This window comes from Carex rostrata, chromosome 12 (assembly GCF_964058835.1).
Source record: "Carex rostrata chromosome 12, lpCarRost1.2, whole genome shotgun sequence".
In the NCBI taxonomy this organism is placed as follows: Eukaryota; Viridiplantae; Streptophyta; class Magnoliopsida; order Poales; family Cyperaceae; genus Carex; species Carex rostrata.
In genome coordinates this window covers 9,289,427-9,306,022 of record NC_135929.1, presented here as the reverse complement: position 1 = coordinate 9,306,022, position 16,596 = coordinate 9,289,427, and the positions used below count along the sequence as shown (strand labels likewise).

The 16,596-nt window shown below is 32.5% G+C and overlaps 1 protein-coding gene across 1 annotated transcript; it reads left to right on the top strand.

The window, feature by feature from the left end:
• Window positions 1-9,711: 9,711 nt before the first annotated feature.
• On the top strand, window positions 9,712-10,541 carry LOC144563603 (uncharacterized). The gene is made up of 2 exons (XM_078313086.1): window positions 9,712-10,416; window positions 10,458-10,541. Exons 1-2 carry the CDS (start codon window positions 9,712-9,714, stop codon window positions 10,539-10,541), a joined length of 789 nt encoding a protein of 262 aa, XP_078169212.1.
• Window positions 10,542-16,596: the final 6,055 nt, after the last annotated feature.

Genomic DNA, 16,596 nt, shown 5'->3' with positions numbered 1-16,596 from the left:
GCAAAAAATAGCCTAAAAAATTTGCAATTTTCTTTTATTTTCAAGTCAATTTTTGTCATCTTTAATAAATCATAAAAAATAGTAAAAAAAAACGTTCCAAAAATAGTAAAAATTGGTATTCTACAATTTCATTATAATTTGGTTTAGAAAACATTCAAATATAATTTAGCAAACACTGCCCATGGAATAGTTAACATTCAAATTTGGATGCATCAGATTAAAATTGAATCCATTCTTATAATTTCAGATGAAATTATCAAAAATATTGGTATATATTAATAAGAGTGAGTCTATGGTACTATGCATATTACGATTTGGCACCGTGCTACGGTTCTATATTCGAGTTTTCAAATCCTAACGGTCGATCCAAACCGTTCATCTTGTTCTCCATATTAATATGTGTTTGGAGACCAAATTTTACATTTTTTTAAATTTTTTTACTATTTTTTTAGATTTATTGAAAATCACTGTTTTTGGATGGTCTAGAATTTTCAGATCAAGTGATTTTCTAAATATCTAAAAAAATAGTAAAAAAATTTCAAAAAATGTAAAATTTGGTTTCCAAACACATATTAATATGGAGAATAAGATGAACGGTTCGGATCGACCGTTAGGATTTGAAAACTCAAATATAGAGCCGTAGCGCGGTAACAACCCGTGATATGCATAGTACCATAGACTCACTCATATTAATAATTCAAGTCATGCTAAAATAGATTTTCCTCTTAAAAAAGAAAGAGAAAAAGAGTTACTCGTTAAAAATTTAATGTGAAGCCTAAATTTGTACTATAATTTTTAATTGTTGTTCATTAACAATGATTATTACATTGGTAATTTCGCCATCAAAGTTTGTATTCATGAGCTTCCTAACAATTACAATTATAATTACGTACTTCTCAGAAGTTTCAACATCCAATGAATGAAACATTGGAGAAGTTTCCAAGAAACTTAATAAGATGGACGATATATAGTCTACATAAATTGAAATTTATACGAGGTTTGACGTGTCAATAATTCCGCGTGGTGTTCTTGTGCCTGTGGGGTCCATTCCACGTGGTGTGTCTCTCGGCTGCAGTTTCACCTGTGGGGTCCATTCCACGGTCGGATAGGGTTCTCCGTAGGGGTGTTCAAATGGTTCGGTTTATTTGGTTTTGAACCGAACTGGTAAGATTCAGTTTAAATGGTTCGGTTGTTCGGTTGAATTGATTCGGTTCGGTTGATTTTGTGACTTAGTTCGGTTTAAATGCATGGTTCTGTTCGGTTTTGATTTCTCAAAACCGATTAAACCGAACCGACCGATTTTAATGATAGGGTCAAGACTTCTAGTATTATTTTGGTTCATTAATCAAAACCGAAGTTTAAATTGGTTCATTAATCAAAACCAAAGTTTAAATTGAGTATTATAGATGTATTGAGTTTTGATTTTTGATTTTTGAGAAAGTTCGGTTCAACCGAACAAACCGAAGTTTAAATCGGTTTAAATGGTTCGGTTTTAATTCGGTTTGCTATTTTAGTTCAATCGGTTCGGTTGGATTTTCAAACTTCGGTTTTAAGTTCAGTTTGATTATTTTAGTTCGGTTTAAACCGAACCGACCGTTTGAACACCCCTAGTTCTCCGATCATCCGATACGTTTTTCCTAATTAGGACCCGGTTCTTCTTACAATTTGGGCCGCTGTTGGAAATTTTGGATTTACTGATTGACCTGGACTGTTACCCACCAGCTCTGCAATAAAGCATTAAACAAAAATAACTCGACAGCATTCTAGAGATCTAATAAAAATGACCTAACTCTATTTTATTTACTCTCGTGGGACTATTGGATCAGATCTCCGGAGCGGAAGACAAAGGTGTAACCGTGTAACTCAAGAGTCCCACCACGTGTTGCCTGGAGATATTGGCTGCGTTACTTTGTGTCTTTCCCAAAAAACATGATACTAAATCTTACGTAGAAATGTGTAATAATAACCTGTTACACACTAGTCTACAATCTTGGCGCACTTCAAATCTTCTTTCAAAAGGAGATTGAATGATTTATCAAAGACCATTTCAATTTAGTCATGCGCAGGAAGCAATCTAACAGTGCAGACGGAAAACAAACACATATATATATATTTTTTTTCAAATGTTTGTTTATTCTCTAAATAAAATGTTTATTTCACCAACATATTTATTTTTTTTGTATGTAGGATTTTTTTTTGTAGTTTTGAAATAAACAAGTGTGACCACAAATAAAATAATAAAAAATAATATATATAATAACCGTATCGTATCTTAGGTTTTTAAAAAGTGTCGTATCGCCGTATCTATATCGTATCCAATACGATACCCGTACCCGTATCTATGCAACATAGGGTACCATTAGTATATATAACCTTTATATCAATTTCTTTTCTCTAATTTGTTCGTTATTTTTTTTCTACTCTTGTTTCAAACTTCTTCTTTACTTCTACACTGGCGGTTTTTTTTGGGATCTCTGATTGGTGATTGTTATATTTTTGCACATAAACACTCAAATTTCATAATAGAACCATATATACATTCTTACAAAATACACTCAGGAGCGGAACTAGAAAATTGTAATAGGGGAGACTGAAAATTAAAATATACAATTGTGGTGAATGGGATGGCTGAAAATTAAAATATACAATTGTGATGAGTGAAATTTGAACCCAAAGACTTCTCAACTATAAAATAGAGCTTTAACCACTAGGCTACAACTAAACATATGTTATGTATTGAGAGTGGGTAGGCTATATAAAAAGTTTAAAAAAAATAAAATTCAATTAAATTCCTATACATATAATTAAAATTTTAAAATCATAAAGATGGCTTAGCCACCTTTGATTATATCTGAGGTCCGCCTCTGAATATAGCTTGTTAATATGGATTGTAGTGACCTTATTATTGGTGGAAAGATGTGAGTAACCCGAATTAATTATCTTATTTTGAAAAGCAAACGGAATTAATTATCAGAGGAAAATATCTATGAGATGTGTCCTTAGTTAATTAGTTACCTCCTCTATCTTATATTCTCAATCTAAAAATATGATATATTTCAAATATGTTTAATTTTGATGTTTTACTGATATTTTAATTACACTGTCTAATAAAGTGACTATTCGATTCAAGGTTCAAAGTGCAACCCATTGTGAAGATATTGTTCTTCACCTACTTGTAACTAAGATACTCACCCTATCAAATATATCAAATTAAAGATAACATTTTAACGGCATCTTTTTGTTTGATCTCTTTGTAACCAAATATATTACCGATGCAACCATTGTCTCCGACATATGACTAAAATGAAATTAAAAAATAATATTTAAAGCAAGACAGCCGTAAATAAATTCATAGATGTTGAAATCATACAGGTAACTACAAGTTATTAGTAATAACCTTGTATTATGTTGCTCACATCTTGATACTGCTGCTTTAATTCTTCTTTTGTTGTCAACATCTAACCACAGCAATGAAAGAAATCGATTTTAGAAATGCACGAGAAATGCATAATTAAAGAAATGCTATGTTATATATATATATATATATATATATATAATGAATTTACTAAAATATGGAATTTTTAAGAAAAAAATTCATACAATGAAGACGAGGCTTTGAGCTGCTTGATACCCTCACGAGTGCATTCCTCATTTGCTAAAAATTCTTTAATTCTTATTTTAGCTTTTCCAAGGTCGAGCAACTCTAAACCATCATCACATACACAGATTTATGTATTTCAAATTAAAAAAAAATTGACAATATCAATAAATAAAGTATTAAATTATAATTTCAAATTTAAAAACATTCTACCAACTTGAACTAGTTACATGTAAGAAAAAAATTGAATTATAAATATATCATTTCTAGTTCGTGCCAAGTTATACTGCTAGCACGCAAGAGAGATGCATGCAGCAAGTGTAGGGATGTCATTGCCATTGTGCAGTTTGCTCTCGTACAACTTTTTCATTGTTTGGTATACTGGTCGAGGTGACCTCTAGCAACTTTGAATTTTAGTTCATTCTCATATATCCATGGGAATGATATGATAATACACGACAAAATTTCAGAAACTACAAACGAACTTGTTGTTAAGTTCATCAGGAATGGAATTGAAAAGTTTAGTAAAGGTGTACTATTATTGGTTTTCTCCAATATTTTTAATTTTCATATATGTTTTGTGTAGCTTAATTTTCAGAATGTTGTTCTTTACGCAAGAAGTATGATCTTAATTAGTACTATGTAGCTCAACCTTCATAAATTTTAACATATCAGACTTATGATAACATGTGAAATAGTATATATATATATACACACACTCCACTTGAGAAATGATACATACTTGAATACTTCGATCATTCTAATTATGTTTTCTACCTAACTAATATCATGACAATGATGAGGAATTGAGAGCAGAAACTTGTTGCATTTTTATAAGTAAGATTCTTCAGCTATTATTACACTCCGTGTATATGACATTATTAACGCATGGGCATTGCATATATGATAAATTGATCACACTGATAATTAATATTGGTACTCTGAGGCCCATATAGACGGTACTTTCCGGCCCATATATATCAACGTTTCCAGGCCTTTTATCTTTTCCGTTTTGGGGCTGTTATTGTGATCATTCCAGACAGTAATATTGGTGCAAACTTGTTTTAAAATTAGTGCAATGTTATATTGAACTATTAGAATATAATTTGCATGCAGCTTACGATTCTCAATTTGATCATTTTAAGGCTTACTAATCAGGGGTTTTGACTTATCAAATGAAGCCCACAGTGCATAGTTTCTTTTATGGATCTTTGGTTTGAGACTTTTGATCATCACACATATAGGGGCATGAGAGGAGTAAAATTTTAGAGTGAGGCATAGCTTTATAACACAATTTGGGATTTTAGAGTAAAATTTTACTCTTCTATTGTCCACTAAATTTTTTTAATTTTCTTTATTGACGCAGAAGATGACTAGCAGCATTGTGCAGCACCAGAATGTTTACATTTATTGTTTATAAAGAACTTCTATTCGGATTTCAAATTCACAACTAGACCAAAGATTGATTCTTACCAGATCGAATGTTTTCTTACATTTACATTATATTATAATTATAAGTTAATTTAGAATGAAATAAGAGAAAAATGTATCAGCTACATAACTTGAGGTTTTCTTTTCACACAGCGCTAAATTTGAATACTGCCCGAAATACATTGTCTCAAGGCATATGCAAAAGAATCACATGTGAAGTATATTGGGATGACCTATGGCAATCCAGTTTTCTTCTTCTGCTCGTCCTTGGGAATAGTATGGTAATAAACGACATAATTTCAAGAACCATAAATGACAGTTGCTGAGTTATCTAGAGATGGAATAGAAAAACTTGGTTAAGGGGTACTATTGTTGGTTTTCCCCAATACTTCTATATATATATTTTTTTTATATCAGTTTTGTGTTGTTTTATTTTCAGATCATGTTCTCATGTGCTATGTAGCTCAACCTTCATAGATTTGTCTGAGAACTTGGCTTCTGAAGTTACAACATAACATGCTCATGTAGATAACCACTTAAATTAGACCAGGGGCGGGGCAATTAAGGGAGAATAGCATCAATTGACCTCATTTTATTTCAAAAAATTATACTTATACATAATTTTCTGTATATTTTAGAGTAAAATGTTAGAGATACCGTAAATTGACCATCATTTATTGTATCATGAAAATTTTATATGATTGATCCCTATTCACTTTTGACTCTATAGTCAGAAAATCTAACTCTGCCCTGAATTAGCTAGATTGTACTATTGTTGCCAAATTAATACACGTATAGAGCCGTTTTATGTTTAACAGACGACAGTTGCATGTTCCTAAATTTTAGGATATATAATTGTGTAGATGATGCATGTCAGAAGAACCAGGAGCGGAACTAGAAAATAGAGATTGGGGGGGCTGAAAAATCAAATATAGTGTAATATCATTTTATAAAGGGGGCTAAAAGATATTAATGCATATAAAAATTACAAAATTTAATGGACCAAACTACAAATTTTCAAACTATAGGGGGTGCTTAGCACCCTTTCCCCACTACTATGTTCCACCCCTGAGAAGAACAATATAAAAAGTTCAGCAATGTGTAGCACCAGGATGTTTTCATTAATGTTTATAAAGAACTTTATTCGGATTTTGAATTCACAACTAGATCAAAGATTGATTCTTACCATAATGCTTTCTTACATTTTACAAATTATATTACAATTATAAGTTAATTCATAGTGAAATAAGAGAAAAATGCATCAGCTACAAAATGTTTTCTTTTCACAGAGCGCTAAATTTGAATATTGCGCGAAATACATTGTTTCAAGGCATATGTAGATGAATCACATGTGAAGTATATTGGGATAAATGATAAATTCGATATTTATTTCTTAATGTCTATTACACTAGTAGGGATGACCTATGGCAACTTCAGTTTTCTTTGTCTGCTCGTCCTTGGGAATAGTATGGTAATAAACGACATAATTTAAAGAAGCATAAATGACCTAGTTGCTGAGTTACCTAGAGATGGAATAGAAAAACTTGGTAAAGGAGTATTATTGTTGGTTTTCTCCAATACTTCTATTTTTTATATCAGTTTTTGTGTTGTTTTATTTTCAGATCATGTTCTCATGTGCTATGTAGCTCAATCATCAAAGTTTTAAGATATCAGACTTATGATAAAATGTGAAATAGCTATATATATACTCCCATTTAAACATGGTACATTACATACTTGAATGCTTTGATCATTTTAATTATGTTTTCTATCTAACTAATATCATGACAAGGTTATGAAATTGAGAGCAAGAAACTTGTTGCATTTTTCTAACCTTTCCGTGTGTATATGACATAATTAACGCATGTGCTTGCATATATGTTAAATTGATCACAGATAATTAATATTGGTACTCTGAGGCCCATATAAACGTTATTTCCCGGCCCATATATACCAACGTTTCCAGGCCTAGTTTCCTTTTCCTTTTTAGGGCTTTGATTGTGATCATTCCAGACAGTAAAATTAGTGCAATTTTGTAATCAACTATTAAGATCTAAATTGACAGGACCATGTACCTTACGATTCTCTATTTGATCAGTTTAAGGCTTATTAATCAGGGGCTTTAACTTATCAAATGAAGCCCATAAAGCGCATAGTTGCATTTATGGATCTTTGGTTTCAGACCTTAATTTGATCAGCACACATATAGGTGCCGAACCAGCACTTCTAACATGGTGGAGCAAAATGGGGTGGAACAAATTTTAGGGTGAGACATAGTTTTATAAAAAAATTTAATATTAACTACATTTTTATGTTTTTTTTTCTTTAAAAAAATCATGCATAGAAATATTAACATATTTTGGGGAAAAAAGTTAGATAGAGACATAATTTTATAATTTTTTATATCTTAAGTATATTTTTATAGTTTTTTTTTTTTGAGAAAAACAGATAAACAGAAACATATTTCTGAAACTTTTTTGAGCAAAATTGGTTTCGGATCTTTTTTTATTATTATTAGTTCATAGTTAATAACATAGTTACAAAACAAAGTTTTGGATTATCTTCTTTCAATGAAATATATCTACTATATATTGTCATGGTGATGTCAACCCTAGCCTTTACCTCTAGGTGCTTGAAAAATATGTTTTTTTATCAATAAATTAAATTTGGGATATATGATTTAAAACCTGTGCAATTACAAGAGCCATGAGCCTAACAGTTCTGACATTAATTTTATGTTATGTGGTCCAATTTTCATTTTTCTTGTAAGAATATACTACCAATTTTGGATTCAAAATATTTTGCAAGAGTTAAGCTTCTTTATTTTTCTTTTTCAAAAATATATATAAACACCTGTATTGTCTGTTATTTTATTTATTTTTTATTTTTTTTGGGTGGGGGGGCATTTTAGACTTTAACCTCACATCACAATTCTTACTTTCAAAGTTGTTTTTACGCAAAAAAAAATTATGACAAAAGAGGTCCATATTTTCTACAGACAGATAAATTTTTAAGATATATTTCTTTTAAATATATAAATCTGTACAAATTTATAATAAAATCAAACAAAAAGGTTTATATTCTCAAAAGGCTGACACAGTGTTCTTTTTCATGTGACCCAACAAAAAATAATTAATTAGTGGGGATTGACATCACACTGAAATTAGTTATAAAAATGGAACCCTTTTTGTTTTCCTTTCTTGCAAATTCTCTTCTCATAAAAGAAACGGTTATATTTTGTCTTCAAGTGAAATCCGAAAAGGTACCTGTCTTTTTTACCGTTTCACATGCAATAATTCAGTATATACTAATTAGGAAATTTATTGTTGGTCACTTTCCCATCTAATACATCTAGGGAAATTATTCTCTGCATTAGTTATCATCAAATGATAAAAAAAAACAAAGAATAGAACAACCCTCCCTCTGACAGTCTCAAAAAAAGAAATCATTTTTGATGATGTGGCCACTAAGACTCTCAACCAATCACTTTTTTTTTTTTAAATATAATTACAAAATATCTGATGAAGAGGCCACAGATTGTTTTATAACAATATACATGAATAATTAGCGAAAAAATCATGTTGTATTCATTTTTTTTTTACCTTTCAGAACTAAATTCCGAATAAAACGCAAAAAAAATGTATAATACGTTTTTTTCATGAATAAAATGCGAGTCACGAATTTTGTGCGAGAAAAACGTGACATTTTTTTGTTTTGGGTATATATTTTTTTTTTTGCTTCTTTGTTGTATCGAATCATTTCCGAACTATACTCAAATCATGAACTTTTGACTCCGTCAAACAGAAACTTAAATTATTAGTTTGTCACTATGCTTTGGATAAGATGGAAACCATTAGTAAGGGGTTACAGCACAGACTACATAAAAGAATTTGTAACAAAGGATCCGGATTCCATAAATCCTCTCTTTATAAGCCGTGCAATCCTCATTAAAATTTCTCCAACCTCCATTAATTCTCTCCCATTCTCTCTCATTCTCTCACCCCTGCAAAGTCTCGCCTCAAGTATGTTATTTTGTTAGCAATGCAAGTGTGAGAGAGAGACTTACGTTGAAAAAGTGATGCCATCTGCACAACATGTGGGCGTGTCCTTGAATCAAGGTCTATTGATGACCGAGCAGAATGGCGCAATGCAACTCCTGATGAGAGCTTTTTCACTTGCCGTAAGATATTTAATGAATTTTTTTTTAAAAAGATGTTGAAAATAAATAGAATAAGTGTTGAAAATAATAAATAAGATTAGATAGGATTAGGAACTCGATTAGCCTCAGCGGACCCTTTTTTAGGGTATAATCATCATAGGCTAAATTAAGGCAATAAAGGGAGCAACTAATTATAAAGTTACTCAACCTTTTTTCCTTTACAAAAAAGTTACCGTTACTTTTCTTTCCAACAGTCATTTTTTACTTTTTGACCATATAAATACCCATTGTAACAACTCAGCCAAATATAATAATACACATAATTTTTCTCTCAATTCTACTATCTCAGAATTCCTGAAAATCAACATGGTATCAGAGCCAGGTTTAAAATCCCGACTCAAGAATCAGCAACAGCACAAGCAGCTGTAAATCAAAATTTCCGAAATCAAAATTCTCGCAACAGCACAAGCAGCTGTAAAACAATACCAGTAACAACACCAGTAGCTGTAAACCAAAAATCACAATGTCACAAAGTCACGAGAAACTTACAGGGGTAATGCTAGATGGCAGAAATTACCATGTGTGGGCAAGGCAAGTAATTTTCTCCTTAAGTGGCCGAGAAAAGAGTGAGCATATAGATCCTGAGAACAAGGCTCCTAAACAATCAAATCCCCCAACTGAACCCGAAAAGAGAGCACTAGCAAGATGGAAAGTGAGCGATCATACTGTCATCACTTGGTTACTGGCAACAATGGAACCGAAGGTATCTGAGTTGCTCTCATTTAAAGATACAGCATTAGAGATATGGCAAAGAGCCGAACAGTTGTATGGCCATAGGAAAAATTACTCACACATTTATCAAATCCAACGTGATTACCAACAAGCAAAACAGCAACAAGGACAACCAACAATGGAATTATACGGTTACCTTCAAAAGAAGAAAGATGAACTTAGGGTATATCGACCCCCCACAACTGATCTCGCTGAAATTCAAAGGCGAGAAGAGCAAGATGACATTTTTCAGTTTTTAGCAAGCCTCGATTCCACATATGAGGCCGTCAGATCTCAGATACTGTTACTAGCCGAGTTACCAACCTCAGATGAGGTGGCAGCCATGGTTGACAGGGAAGAAACGAGGAGGGCTGTCATGGTGGTACAATCTCCCGAAAAAACTGAAACCAAGGCATTCTCAGTAACGGCGAGGCCTAACCCTAGCTTCAGGCCGGAGGTGAGAAGAGACCAAGCTGGTGTAAAGTGCGATCACTGTAGGAGAGAGGGGCATCGCAAGGACCAGTGCTGGTTCCTCCATCCTCACCTCCGACCCAAATGGCACAAGAGAGGCAGAGCCGGTGATCGAAAGGGAGAGAAAGGCGGCTGGGAGCGAGACAGAGGCGAAATTGAAAAGAGGGGTTTTTTTGCGGAAGGAGAAGGGAGCGCTAGATCTGAGCCGTCCGCTGCTATAAACGCTGGGGCCTCCTCATCAACAATTTCGCTGGATCCCATGAGGCAGCTTCTCCAACAGCTTACTGTGTTGCTAGACCAAAAACAGGAAAATCAGAAGACATCTGGTATGATTTGTATTGCAAATTTATCTTGTTTTTTAAATAATTCTAGATGGATATTGGATTCGGGTGCCACTGATCATATGACCGGAAATAGAAATTTATTAACCTCTTTTAGGAAATACGAAACCAACAAATTTGTCACTGTGGCAAACGGTGATAAAATGGAAATTATTGGGGAAGGTTCAATAATTATTTTCTCAAAAATAATTCCAAATGTCTTGTATTTAAAAAATTGCTCATCCAATTTATTATCCATTAGTAAAATCACAAATGAGTTGAATTGTGAACTCATATTTTTGACAAAAAATGTGATTTTTCAGGATCGGATAACCAAGATTATGATTGGTGAAGGATTTCTAGAAAATGGGCTTTATTATTTGAATGAAGAAAAATTCAATCTCAATACTACCAAAAAGGAAGAATTAAGCGTACTTTGGCATAGAAGAATTGGGCATCCTTCCGACAAGATTTTAAAGAATATTTTTAATTTTTCAAAAATGGATAATAGCAATTGTGAAACTTGTAAGCTAGGAAAGCATACTAGATTGCCTTTTAAATTATCAAGTTGTAAAAGCGGGAAACCATTTGATTTAGTTCACTCGGATGTATGGGGACCCGCTCCGATTAACTCTTATAATGGATACAAATATTTTGTCATATTTATTGATGATTTCTCTAAAATAACTTGGTTATATTTATTAAAAGATAAAAGTGAAGTGTTCTCACAATTCTTAGATTTTTATAAATTCATAGAAAATCAATATGAAGCAAAACTTAAGATTTTTAGATCCGATAATGGAACGGAATTTGTAAATCAAAATTTTTCAAAATTCTTTAAAGAAAAAGGAATTTCACATCAAACAACATGCGTTTACACACCTCAACAAAATGGTGTTTCCGAGAGAAAAAATAGAGATTTACTTGAAATGACTAGAGTACTCTTATTTCAAAATAATGTTCCAAGAACTTATTGGTCGGATGCCGTTCTTACCGCTACATATTTAATAAATAGATTGCCAAGTGTTAACTTAGAATACAAAAGCCCATTAGAAATTCTTTACCAAAGAAAACTTAATATTGAGCATTTAAAAATTTTTGGTTGTACATGCTATGTACATAAAAATAATAAACAAGACAAGTTGGATCACACTTCAATCAAGACTATTTTTTTGGGTTATTCATCACAAAAAAAGGGATACAAATGCTATGACCCTAAGAACAAAAAATTATACATTTCAAGAGATGTAACCTTCATAGAAAATGAGTCATATTACAAAGAAAAAATACATGAGGAGCCTATTATAGAGTCTTTGGAAAAGAATATTTTACCCCAATCCAATCCATTGATAGAAGAGGTAAGACCAATTGAAATTGGAACCACAACCACAAATGAAAATGAGAATGAAAATGAAAGTGAAAGTGAAAATGAGGAGGAATTAGAAGAAATTTCATCAAGTGAAGAAGGACAAAATATAGAAGAAACACCTTTGAGAAGGTCCGTCCGAACAAAGAATCCTCCAACAAGGCTAAGAGATTTTGTAACATACAAGGTACAATACCCTATACAAAATTTTATTTCGTATGGTAATGTCTCCTCCAACCATAAAGCCTTCTTGACCTCAATTGAAAAAGAACAAGAACCAAATGATTATCTTGAAGCCATTAATAACCCGGTTTGGATCAAAGCTATGAAAGAAGAGCTAAAAGCTCTTGAAAAAAATGAAACATGGGTAATCGTACAATTACCACAAAATAAAAAACCCGTAGGGTGTAAATGGATATATAAAATTAAATATAATAGTAATGGTACCATAGAACGGTACAAGGCTCGCTTGGTGGCCAAAGGATACACACAAACGTACGGTATAGATTACTATGAGACGTTTGCACCCGTTGCCAAAATGAATACCATACGAATTTTATTCTCAATTGCGGTAAATCAAAATTGGAAACTATACCAAATGGATGTCAAGAATGCCTTTCTTCAAGGAACTCTTGAAGAAGAGGTATACATGAATTTACCACCCGGTCATGGAAAAGGAGATGATAAGAGCTTGGTTTGCAAGTTAAACAAGTCAATTTATGGATTAAAACAATCTCCAAGGGCATGGTATGGAAAACTAAGCTCCTATTTAATTTCTTGTAATTTTAAGATGAGTAATGCCGATCATTCCTTATTTGTTAAAATTATAGGTACTAACACTACTATTGTACTAGTATATGTTGACGACCTTATAATCACCGGAAATAATCAAGAAGAAATTAAAAGAATAAAATTGCAATTAAAAGAAAAATTTGACATCAAAGATTTAGGTTATTTAAAATATTTTTTGGGAATAGAAATAGCATATTCAATTCAAGGGCTATTTATCTCACAAAGGAAATACACCTTAGATTTGTTAGAAGAAACCGGTAAATTGGGTAGTAAACCGGCCTCCATACCAATAGATGGCAAATACAAACTAAATACCGAGGATGGTGAACTATTAGAAGACATAAACCAATTCCAACGACTTGTAGGAAAATTAATTTACCTTACGGTAACTCGTCCGGATATTTCATATTCCGTAAGTCAAATTAGCAAATTCATGCATAATCCAAGAACACCACACTTAGAGGCCATTGATAGAATATTAAAATATTTAAAAGGAACCCCCGGCAAAGGAATTTTTATGAAATGCAATAATTCTAATGAAGTGTGTGGCTATTCCGATGCAGATTGGGCCGGAAGCTTCGATAGAAAATCGACAACCGGTTTTTGCACCTTTGTATTCGGAAATTTAGTCACATGGAAAAGCAAGAAGCAAAATGTGGTGGCAAGATCAAGTGCCGAAGCGGAATATCGTGCCATGGCATCTACCGCAAGTGAATTAACATGGATCAAACAATTACTTTCGGATATTGGGATTCAAGCTCAATTGCCAATGCAAATGTTTTGTGACAATCAATCGGCTCGGCATATTGCATCCAACCCGGTGTTTCATGAGAGAACTAAACACATTGAAGTTGATTGCCATTTTATTAGAGAGAAGATTCAATCAAAAGAAATTGAGACTCCATTTGTAAGAAGTGGAGACCAATTAGCGGATGTTTTTACGAAGGGTTTAGATCCTAAACCATTTCAACAAAATATAGACAAGTTAGGGTTAATTGATATTTACACGCCTAACTTGAGGGGGGTGTTGAAAATAAATAGAATAAGTGTTGAAAATAATAAATAGGATTAGATAGGATTAGGGACTCGATTAGCCTCAGTGGACCCTTTTTTAGGGTATAATCATCATAGGCTAAATTAAGGCAATAAAGGGAGCAACTAATTATAAAGTTACTCAACCTTTTTTCTTTTACAAAAAAGTTACCGTTACTTTTCTTTTCAACAGTCATTTTTTACTTTTTGACCATATAAATACCCATTGTAACAACTCAGCCAAATATAATAATACACATAATTTTTCTCTCAATTCTACTATCTCAGAATTCCTGAAAATCAACAAAAGAACTGTTCTTTATTGTGTCACTAGCCCAAGGGTGTTACATATTGCATGTTTTGAGTTTTTTTTTTTTTTATTACAGAGGATGCAGTGAAAATGTTCTCATCAGGCGTTGCATTGCGCCATTCTGCTCGGTCATCAATAGACCTTGATTCAAGGACAAGCCCACATGCTGTGCAGATGACATCACCTTTTTCAACGACAGTCTCTCTCTCACACTTGTATTGTTCACAAAATTACATACTTGAGGCGAGACTGTTTGCAGGAGGGAGAGAATGAGAGAGAACTGGAGAGAATGGAGGTTGGAGAAATTTTAACGAGGATCGGAGAAACAGGGCGACGCGATATACAACTACGAAAAGAACGGTCGGAGAAAAGAAGAAAGAAAGAAAGAAAGACGGAGAGTTCTAAACAAGGAAAGAAAAACGGAGAGTTCCGTTAGAGAAAAGAAAGAAAGACGGAGAGCCTTACTAACGGAGCTTACGCCGTTATAGCGCTACCTGACTCGAGCGATTCGTGTCAATTTAATTGGACGGCCCAATTGGAGGCACGAATCTCAAAGCACAAATAATCCCAAGATGCTGGGTCTCCACGAACATTTGAAAACGTCTTGTCCATGAGTCCGTATCGTCGGCATTAACTCAAAAGAGCATTTCTGTAACTCTGCAATTTGGTTAAAATGAAGGGACCGATCTGCAAAATGTTCCTTTCACTAGCTGTCAGACGGAGATTTTGCATTTTTTCTCATTCTAGTTTTCCTTCTCTTTACTTTTCTTCTCTTTCTTCTTTGTTTATTTTAGCCCTTGCTGTCTTGGTTTTATTTTGTCCTTTATTTACTGGTTACAAACTTTTGTAATCTTTTCTTAATATCAATCAAATGAGAGTTAGACTTATTTTTTCTCAAAAAACTCAAAAGAGCAATTTTTAGTTAATACATCTTAACCGTCTGATTATTAATACATCGCTGCCCTTGTATATTCAAATGTATGAAAAAACTGCGCATGATGCTCAGTTAATCACCCAGCAGCAGGACATAATGATCAATAGTAAGAGTCTGTTAAGATATGTTTTTTCAGGAAAAAAAAAATAATGGGTTATAATGCTTAACATTAACAGTAGTAATAATTATCATAAGTCAGACTGCCTACTTCTGAAAAAAAAAAAAAAAAAAAAAAAAAAAAAGACGACAAAACTATACCTGCTGCCGTAGAAGAAACTCCTTTTGTGACTTGGACAGCTGTCCTTCAACATATATAGACTGTTCACAAAAGGAAAAAATTGACTTCTCAATTTCCATGATCATGCAATAGCTTAAATATAAAACTGAGTTTTTTTTTTTTTTTTGCAAACTTTCATGCCTGTAATATAAAACTGATTACAAAACACTGATCGGGACCACTGACGCTACCTTTACTTTACCTGCATATGTCGGTCAAGAAGCTCGGTAGCCTTTGAGAGTCTCACTTTGCAAAATTTTAGGGTCAAATAATAATTTTATAATTTTTTTAATATTAAGTACATTTTTATGTTTTTTTTTTAAAAAAAAATTCGTGCATAGAAATATTAACATATTTTGGGGAAAAATTTAGATAGTGACATAATTTTATAATTTTTTATATCTTTTATAAGTATATTTTTATACCTTTTTTTTGAGAAAAACATATAAAGTAGCATATTTTTGAAACTTTTTTAAGTGGGGGAGCCGGGGATGCATGCACTTTGTGTGGCTCCGCCATTGCACATATATATACACACTATTTGATAATATATTTGAAACTTTGTATATATCTCAGGTCGTCAAGGGATACACATCTGGTTATGGAAAACGATTAAATTCACTGTCTTTCTCTATTATATGACTATTTAGGGCCTGTCCGGTAGCTCGTCATCTCATGGGTTTTTTTAGAAAACATAATTATATTAGTATTTTTTGTTCCCTTTCAATCATTCGGCAGCATCATTTTATTTTCCTATTTTATTTCCCCTAGAAGGTTTAGTTCTCAGCAGCCTTCAACTTTTATGGAGGGAAAAAAAAAAAGTCTTAACTCTATTTTTTTTTTTTTTTTTTTTTGCTTGCAACTTGCATAGCTTTCTCCAGCTTAATTAATATGAAGTTGCTCATGTCCAAAAATTCTTGCTTCTAATAAGTAAGTGTGTAATGCTCCAATTATTTATTGCAATGGTTGAGACCATATTTAATTGTCAAATTTACTCATTTTATATACTAACTACAATTTTCAAAATCAAATTTACTTTGAAGCTGTTTTGATTTGCCATAAACAAGCACAGTTAAGCAAACATAACTTAATAATATAATAAAACAAACACAATTAAACAAGTTTTTCAATATGA

Bases quoted from the DNA above. Each gene is read 5' to 3' on its own strand.
- LOC144563603 (XM_078313086.1), top strand. From the start codon at position 9,712: ATGTCACAAAGTCACGAGAAACTTACAGGGGTAATGCTAGATGGCAGA. The intron at 10,417-10,457 runs GTGAGAAGAGAC...CGATCACTGTAG, and splicing joins ACCCTAGCTTCAGGCCGGAG to GAGAGAGGGGCATCGCAAGG.